The sequence below is a fragment of the Cynara cardunculus genome, assembly GCF_001531365.2.
Source record: "Cynara cardunculus var. scolymus isolate 2C chromosome LG 10, CcrdV1, whole genome shotgun sequence".
Taxonomy (NCBI): domain Eukaryota; kingdom Viridiplantae; phylum Streptophyta; class Magnoliopsida; order Asterales; family Asteraceae; genus Cynara; species Cynara cardunculus.
This window is the reverse complement of record NC_037537.1, coordinates 25,282,767-25,292,306: the sequence shown is the minus strand read 5'-3', so window position 1 is coordinate 25,292,306 and position 9,540 is coordinate 25,282,767. Positions and strand designations below refer to the sequence as shown.

Sequence of the window (9,540 nt, the reverse complement as noted above, 5' to 3'; positions counted from 1 at the left end):
ACATCAATTTTGAAAAAACCAGAGGGACTAAAAACGTAATTTACTCTAAAAATAATTCAAAGAGTTAACTCGTCGAGTATCCCGAGCTGTTTCTCATTTCCCCCCCATTTTCTCTTCCTCCAATTCTCTCGATTCCCATTTTCCCTAATTTCAACTCCTTTTACCGGCACTAATAATCTGCCAATTTCCATTTCTTTTCAGGGAATTAGGGTTTCTGATTGGTACTAACGTTCAATTCTCACAGAATTACTATACAAGTTTCATCAATTTCGTGTTAACATTTGGGAGTTTCGAATTTCTTTTCTCCTGGAAGTAAATGCTAAATCATTTCATGAGAATTTTACCTACGGAAAAGAAATCCCCCTGGTTTGATCAGGGGTTGCGTTAGTTCAATAACAATATTGTGTGTTTGAGGTGCATGATCATCGGATCAGACAGCTGCAACTGTGTTGCGACATTGTCGAAATCTATCGATTCGACGAGAACAGCAAATGCGACCTGGACGGTTAAATCTGAGAGGGTTAGGGTTTCGGTTTCGGAATTGGTGCAAATTTTGAATGGGAAATAATTGCGTCGGACCCAATATGGGGCGTACTGGCTTCTTACAATCTGTTACAGCCGCGGTCTGGAAAAACCGGCCAGCGGAGAACACTCTTCCGCCTCCCGATTCATCCAACCAGAACAAGAACAACACGAATAATAACAACGCCAATGAGAATAAAACAGATGATCCGAGTTCTAAGGGATCTGAAAAGCCACGTTCTGTGCAAAATACCCCACCGGATACTGTTAAAATGTCAGGGCAGGAGGCGGCTAAACCGGCAGAAAAAGCCAAGGCAGCGGAGGCTAAGGGTCAGGAAAAGCCAAAGGCAGCAAATAATTTTAAACGGATGGCGAGTGCAGGACTTCAAGCTAATTCGGTATTGCAGAGGAAAACAGGCAATTTGAAGGATGTTTATAGTGTGGGTAAGAAACTAGGACAAGGTCAATTTGGGACAACGTTTTTATGTGTAGAGAAGGAAACAGGAAAGGAATTTGCTTGTAAATCAATAGCAAAGAGGAAGTTGACAACGAAGGAGGATGTAGAGGATGTTAGGAGGGAGATACAGATAATGCATCACTTGGCAGGGCACCCGCATGTGATATCGATTGTGGGTGCTTATGAGGATGCTGTGGCTGTTCATGTTATTATGGAGCTTTGTGCAGGTGGGGAGCTATTTGACAGGATTATACAAAGAGGGCATTATACAGAAAAGAAAGCTGCTGAGCTTGCTAGGACAATAGTTGGGGTTGTGGAATCATGCCACTCTTTAGGGGTTATGCATAGAGACTTGAAGCCCGAAAATTTTCTATTTATTAACGAGCAAGAGGAGGCACCCCTTAAAACTATTGACTTTGGGCTTTCTATGTTCTTTAAGCCAGGTATTCCCTTGAGTGTTTGTATAATATCTGATTGGATGATTTTAAGAATTATGTGGAATGATGTAACAAAGTTGATTATAGGTCAGAGATGGACCTAGAAATTTTTCCAAATGGTGGCACCATTTGATTGTAAGAAACAAATATATGGATATGTTCAAGACCCTTATTGCAACTTTTTTTTCAGAATAATAATAAATCTGAAATTAAAAAGCTAAAAACTAAGAAAATGACTGTGGACTCGAACTCGGGTCTGGGGTGGAAGAAAAGCCTTGCAAACCAACTCTACCAAGGGAAACTTGTGTCTTCATTGTAATTTCAAAATATATACGGTGACAAACAACAAATTGATACGGTGGGTACTTTTCACAACCCAATAATATTTTACACTAAGACGGATGAACAAAGCGGCGGCCTGTGCCATCGTATCCAATGGAGTAGGTCTGCTCCTGTTATAGGCGACTGTAACAACCCCCTAGAAAAGAGCAGAAGTCTACATATAGTCAGTAAAATTTTGGGTGGGTTAATTTCAAGTCAGACAAAAATAGGATAATCAGCTTATAATTAGCCAGCTTGAAGGTGGACATGATTTTTCAAAAGTGATTGCTATAAGCCTAAATGTCCGATGCTTCCTCTGATACTTCATGGTTCTTCATCTTCCGGCTGAAATGAAAATTGAAGCAAAGTGCTATCTGACAACCGGTTTTTGGTCAAACCACTTCCACAACAAAACTTAAGCATGCTAATGTAGCTTTCTTTCAACTCTTTCTTGTGTTGCAGTATGCTTGTTTAGACTTTAATGGTTTCTTAGCTTTAACATTACAGGAGTTCACTTAGCATGCCTATCATTTGGATTGATTATAGCAAGTCATGTCTTGTAAAGCAACAATGAAGGTACTAGGGAGGCTACTGCAGATCATATGATTGAGCGAGTCCATTTAGGTGACTGGGTTGAGTTAAGTCATCAGCATCAGTTCTCTGTCTGTATACACAGAACTCTGTGAAGCATTTAAGTAACAAAAAATCTAATTGATCCAAGGTTAAAACTGTACAAAATTCCATAAGAATCATGCTTTTGAACAAAATGAAGTGGAATTATTGGAGTAAAGCCCTCCAATTTCAATAGATTACTAATTCAATCCAAGTAAATATCTATCTGTGCTTCTGACTTTGTGGTTGGCAGTTGTTATTGAATGTGGTAATAACAATCTTCTTCCCAGGAGGTCTCAGGTTCAAATCCAAGGAGTAATAAAAATCCCCTTGTGGCCATGGAGGTTCTAATGCAGTGACTCCAGGCTATCTGCAAAGCAGGTGGTCGCCCTGGGATTAGTCGGCTCGCATAGCGGGTTGGATATCCAGGTTAATCAAAAAAAAAAATCTTCTCCCCTTATGACCCTACTGTCATTTCGTGACTCTTTGGAGATTTAGGTTCCCATTTTCTCTTTGCTACCTGTCAAATTTTCTTAGTTTATTTGATTCCTTCATGTGGTTCCATCGCTTTTCAGCTCCTCTGCTACATTGTTACCTAACCTTCGCCTCCATTCGTTTTATTTCTTCAATCTAATCTTTTATTGCTGGTTCTCTTTCCCCTTTTGTGAACTTGTTTTGTTTGGTTGGCTATGACAGGTTGCCTATTCCTAAGTAAGGGTGGTAGAACTCATATTCATTTTCATGGTGGGATGCTTTCCTTGTGTGATAAATTGAGACCATAGAGTCTCCTATTCTGATAGCGTTAGAATGTTTTGACTGTTGGTATTTTAAGCTTAGGATCATTTAAAACTTTCTTTTGTAGTTTATTGGTATAGTCTGGATTTATTTCTTCTTTCTCCATGTCACATCACATTTATTCATGCGAGCTGTTGCGAGCCAAGTGCTTATAGAGCTTTTATTAGATAAAGCAGTCGCTGCGGGTCAAATGTGGGGCTTCCTGAAGTGTAGTAATAGTTCTGAGTTGTTGATGATGAGGTTTTATGAATACGTGCTTTGAATTCTTAAACATTGCTGTTAAAGCTATAAATTCTGACAACTTGGGTGTTCTAGGATCATCTCTTCATCAAGATTGATACAATGAGTTTGGGCTCCTCAATGTTCAATTTGAGACTGCTCGTTCTTTTGCTTGCTTAGTAGTCCATGTGTTGTTTTCAGTTCCCAGCAGTTGATTATTCTGGAGAGTCTATAGGAGCTGATGAGAGTTTTGGATACATTGGTATTTCTATTGGGTAGATTTGGAATCCATGGCTTATCTCGCCACCTTTATCTGTTTTAAGACATAATTTGCAACGTTAAGGTTTTACAAGTATGCACATGTGAATGAGATGCTAGGAAAGCTTCTGTTCATGATAGATTCCTTGAGAGCGTGAGAGCTGCACCAAGTTTATTGCTTTTTCTGATATTACTGTATGCTGCATTCTTCTCCATATAGCTGCAAAGAGTAGGATTCCAACCAAACTGAACCGATGTCTGTTAACTGTATTCATTCAGGTGAGATGTTCACTGATATGGTCGGGAGCCCTTATTACGTGGCCCCAGAGGTGTTGCGGAAATTTTACAGCCAAGAATGTGATATTTGGAGTGCTGGCGTTATCATATATATTTTACTAAGTGGGGTCCCACCATTCTGGGATGGTGAGGACTTTATCATTTTCTGCTTTGTTGTTTTTACAGCTCTTCATGACGATACAATTTTTAAGTTGCATTTACTTTTTTGTTGTTGAATTGTGATCTGAATCAGAAACGGAACAAGGAATATTTGAGCAGGTGTTGAAAGGTGATCTTGACTTTGCATCAGAACCATGGCCTAGCATATCTGAAAGTGCAAAAGATTTGGTAAGAAGAATGCTCGTGCGAGATCCCAAAAGGAGGCTGACAGCACCTGAAGTTCTTCGTGAGTATAAATCCCTACCAATTTAAAAGCAATACTAATTTTTGTTATCTAAGGGCCTGTTAGCAGCTTAATGAGCTTAACGGGACTCGCAACTTATTTGGTCCACTATACATGACTGTTTTTTAGTGGTTTAATGATATAGAAAGTGGATTATTCAGTAAGCTTCTAGGAGGGAACTTTGTGCAGAAAGCCAAGTTTTTTTCAAACCTGCGTCTTCCAATTAAAAAATATGCTCCTTCCATATATGAAAAAACCCTCCCAAAAAAAAACCTTCGCAATCTATACGGACAGGTTAATCCACACAAACAACTTTATTTATACAGGATTTAATGGAAAACCATCTCAGTAGCCCCTAAATATTATTACTATGATTATTAATATAGAGTATGTTTTCTACATAATTAATGATGTATTTTTTTCAACAAGTGGCTCTTAAAGGATAGCATGCATCTATTCAGTATTTAATTTATTAAATGTGATTCCTTAGTCAATTCATTCATGGCAGTTATCAAGTCTTGAAAGCCTCTTGTGTGAAAAAAAATTGTACACAATGTGATAAAAGTTCATAATAATAAATAGAGAAACTTTTGAACACATTATCATTTGCAAGAAGTTTTTTACACGGGCTGTTTTAAAAACTTGACAAGTGTCCATTTATGGATTGATTGACGAAGATGTCAGGTGTTTGGAACTGCTTGTGTAAAAAAAATTACACTGTTCGAAATTTGAATTGAACTCATAGTATCAATACAGTTATAATTATCATTATTGTTGATAAAAATAAGCACAGTAATTCATTCTGCCAAATACAGAAAATAAGGGTGGGTTTGGTTTCATGATTTTGAAGGAATTGGAATGGATAATTCCTTTGACCAAATTCCAAATCCTAGGTTTGGTTCACATAATGAAAATGTAAGAATCCTTTGAATTCCATTGGGTTCCACAAATTAAAGAATTCATCATTCCTTGGCGTAAGCGAAGGAATTGAATTCCATCTCTTTGTATCCTATTTAACCAACATCGCCCACCCCTGCCCCAACCACGATCATGCTACTACCATCACGCCCCCACCCTTACCCCCCACTACCAAACCACTATTGTTGTCGTCACAACCGCCACCCACCCCCATCCAACCCCAACCCCAACCCACCAATGACCACCATGCCACTATTGTTGCCGTCAAAGCTACCACCCCAACCCCACTGACCACCATGCCACTTCTATTGTCGTCATAGCTACCACCCACCCCCAACCCTCCCCTCCGCACCCCATTCCACCGACCACCATGCTACTATTGTCATCGTCAGAGACTCACAACTAGATGACGCCCCCTTCCCCAACCACCAATACCACCACCCTCCCTCCCGCCCCACCCCACTGACCACCATGCCACTATTGTCGTCGTAACAGCTACCACCCCCACCTCGCCCCTGCCTTACACACGCCCCCTAAGATGCATAGGTATGGGATTGGAGCAAACACAAATAATATACGATATGCAATTCTAAGACATATAACGAAGACTCTCGCATGTAATATAGCTCCATCTACCAGCACTTCTCAATTAGAAAACGTAACTCAGTCGTTCTAAACTTGATAAGCAAAATATGGATAAAGTTCTCAAAATAGATAATAGTAGAGTCAGTCGCAAAAATAGTCCTAACTTATTTCTGAACTTGCAGTTTACAAGAAAGGAAACCTAAACACATTCCATCTCTTAACATTATTGTCGTGGAGTTCTTGTTCTTCAGTTGTGCACATTTTGCTCTATACCTGTATTATTTTCATCTAAAAGTTCAAATAATCATGCATTGTCTTTTTATTGATCATGCTTGCTTCAGATGACTCTCAAATAATGGTCTTTTTAATTTTATTGAATTTATTTTCTTCCGCTTCTCCAATTCTATCCTTACCATCATTTTCTCTTTTAGGCCACCCTTGGGTTCAGGCTGATGGTGTGGCTCCAGATAAGCCTCTTGATTCTGCTGTTCTTTCCCGACTGAAGCAATTCTCTGCCATGAACAAAATCAAGAAGATAGCCATCAGAGTAAGTTTGTAACTATTTTCTCTTTAGGTTTCTTTAACAATAAATCATGGCGTGTGCCGCGTGTTATAATAATAGTTTTTGAATATTATTAGTTGTTTTCGCATTATGATTGAACACCTTCTTGTCTGATTTCAGGTTATTGCCGAGAACCTATCTGAAGAGGAAATTGCAGGACTTAAAGAAATGTTCAAGATGATAGATGCTGATGGTAGTGGCCAGATCACATTAGAGGAACTAAAGAAAGGCTTGGAGAAAGTGGGTGCCGATTTGAAGGATTCAGAAATTGTTCGCCTGATGGAAGCGGTAATTTATGTCTACAATTTCATTTATTCCAAGTAGTATACATGATTTGAAGTACCTTTTTATGGTAGAGGTCATGTCTACATACATCTCCCCCCCCCCCCCCCCAAAAATAAAAAAAGAACCCACTGTCCTGTAGGATATACTGGGCTCCTTTGGTTTGGCTTGGCTTGGCTTGGCTTTGCATGTAGCCCGTCAGTTAGGGTGCGTGGGACACCGGACATAACAGAATAGGGATCACTGTTCTATGTTTGGCAGGACTTTTATATGGAACAAAGTGGAACAGGCGTGTTCCACCCCCACCCCATGGAACAAGGGTGAAACTATATTTTACCAATATAACCTCAAAATAAAACATAACTCTCTTCTAAAACATCAAATACACCTTCCTCTTTACATTTTATTCATTCTTTAAATTTTATTATTGTACTTTATGCTCTTTAAACTTTCACTTTAATGTCTTCAAAATATTATTTCAATACGGTTTCTATATTTTGGTTAATTTATGTAATTTATTAAATATTAATAATAATAAAATATATTAGAAACTGCATAAACCTTTTATTTTGTTGTCATCTTAATCGTCTTAATGAAAACTTTCTAATGATATATTTTGTTATTAAAACATTTATTTTATTATAATTTAATACCCTACATAAATTAATCAAATTATATAAACAACTCATTAGGGGTAAATTGCTCTTTTTATCTGTTCCGTTCTGTCCAATTCTGTCTTACCAAGCGCTATCCTGTCTTGCGTGTGTCAGGATACCAAACACACCCTTAGTGAAATGGTTACACTATCTCCTTTGTGGCATTATACCCAACTCCATTTTCACAGCCATTTGTTATCTTACATCCATTTTATCTCATTTTGATCACACGTATTCACTCGAATGTTTCAGGCCGATATCGATAACAGTGGTACCATAGACTATGGGGAGTTTGTTGCAGCCATGCTCCATATAAATAAAATCCATAAGGAGGATCATATGTATGCTGCTTTCTCTTATTTTGACAAAGATGGCAGTGGATACATCACTGCAGATGAGCTCCAACAGGCATGTGAGCAATTCGGTTTGGGTGATATACACCTCGATGAAGTAATGCGTGACATCGATAAGGATAACGTACATCTTTAATCTCATAATCTCGTATTCTTATCCTATCCAAATTAGACAAGTCCGATTCTCTTACAAGCTTGTTTTATTTCAGGATGGGAGGATAGATTACAGTGAATTTGTGGCAATGATGAAAGAGGGCGAGTTTGGGAAGCATACCAAAAGCATTCGGTTAAGGTAAAACGGTAATTCTTGATCACCCATAGTTTTTTCTTTTAAAAGAATTCAAACGATTAGCGAGTCATTATCCTTGTAAAGATACATCAGGCACCGCGGTTCTGATAGCCTGTTATGTCATTCTTTCAATTTTCGGGCTATCAATATTATTCATGATTTCTAACAAAACTCAAGGTCCGGTTTGGCCAAAATACCCCTTTCTTTTCGTGTAGAATCCCGAGGGGATCATGATATGTGTCCATGTATTCATGTTCACATATCTGAAAACCGAAGTTAGACCATGATTCAACCATTCTTTCAAAATTCAATCTACCCCGTACATCGAGTCGATCTCACCAAGCAACACAATGGGGAGTCGGGGATTAGAATCAATATTTTCGAAGTGCATTTGGTGTTGTTTTAGCAAGTTGATGCTTAAAAGCTTATCCACAAACCCTACCTTTGTGCGGAATTTACTGAATTTGTCTGGTTCGATCTGGTTTATGTTTAAAAGCTATTTCTTTCGTGTATAGATAGATGTCTATGTGAGATTTACTGGTTTTGTTTAGTTTATGCTAAAAAACGGGTATTGAAATCTATACTTTCAAAGTGCATTTGGTGGTGTTTTAGCAAGTTTATTCTTGAACACTTGTTCTCATACCCTACTTTTGTATGAGATTTACTGGGTTTGTTTGGTTTGATCTGATTTATGCTTAAAAGCTATTTCTTTCGTGTATAGATAGATGTCTTGATTTCTAGGTAATGTGATAACGACATTCAACTTCACTTTATGCCATCTCGTATCAATGCAACAAGTCCTTTATTTGTTTGACTCTTAATCGAGAGTGTGAATATCACTTTTTTAAACGCGTTTATCTGAACAGAACGTATCATAATCGCTACTACATATCGTAACAGTTGGAACACACACTTGTCTGAGCTGCATTTGCTATACATCATACATATCCATCAATGTGCATTCTTTTGGTCACATGAAAAGTGTTGTATTGCTTCACATGATGACATCTTTCCCCCACAAAAGAATTCTAAGATATGGATCAAGCAAAAACACAGTAAATCGTATCGGGTTGACTAATTTTCTAGTTTTGGCTCTCGAGCAAGAACGAGAAACAGGCGTAAACTAATGCAATGTTTAATTGGATTTCGTAATTGAATTTTCTTATCGTTAAAAATGTTATGTTTTATGTTAGACGTGGAAGTAATAATGTGTAGGTATGGCAATGGGGTGGGGACCTCAATACTTGTCCCCGATCTGCCATCTTTGCCCCCATCCCCGTAGGAAATTTGATCACATCCCCAACCCAAAATGTTATCGTCTAAAGTGATCCCAAAAGATTATACAAACCCGATATACAGAAGTTGATCTTAGGTTCTTTTTACTTCCAATGATATCTTGATCTCTCAAACCATCCTTGGAGTGGAACCTGAACCTGAACCTGCCGAAATTGCCTCGGCTGAGCAAAATCGCTCAATGGACGGATAATGTTCACAACGGTGTGAACATAATATAAGTTCAGATAAAAGTTAGCGTAAAACAATTGTAGTGATATCATTTTGAACATGAATAAAAAATGTTGAAATCATTTTTAAAA

The 9,540-nt window shown here is 38.2% G+C and overlaps 1 protein-coding gene across 1 annotated transcript; it reads left to right on the top strand.

Moving 5' to 3' along the window:
• Window positions 1–557: 557 nt before the first annotated feature.
• Window positions 558–8,020, top strand: LOC112518899 (calcium-dependent protein kinase 20-like). The gene is made up of 7 exons (XM_025126682.1): window positions 558–1,422; window positions 3,901–4,044; window positions 4,151–4,303; window positions 6,235–6,350; window positions 6,486–6,653; window positions 7,556–7,780; window positions 7,866–8,020. Exons 1-7 carry the CDS (start codon window positions 558–560, stop codon window positions 7,950–7,952), a joined length of 1,758 nt encoding a protein of 585 aa, XP_024982450.1. The 3' UTR covers window positions 7,953–8,020.
• Window positions 8,021–9,540: the final 1,520 nt, after the last annotated feature.

What these genes read in the sequence shown, in the direction of transcription:
- LOC112518899 (XM_025126682.1), top strand. Translation starts at nt 558, where the DNA reads ATGGGAAATAATTGCGTCGGACCCAATATGGGGCGTACTGGCTTCTTA. An exon ending in GGTCCCACCATTCTGGGATG is followed by an intron (nt 4,045 to 4,150) that starts GTGAGGACTTTA and finishes GATCTGAATCAG; the next exon opens with AAACGGAACAAGGAATATTT. An exon ending in GACAGCACCTGAAGTTCTTC is followed by an intron (nt 4,304 to 6,234) that starts GTGAGTATAAAT and finishes TTTCTCTTTTAG; the next exon opens with GCCACCCTTGGGTTCAGGCT.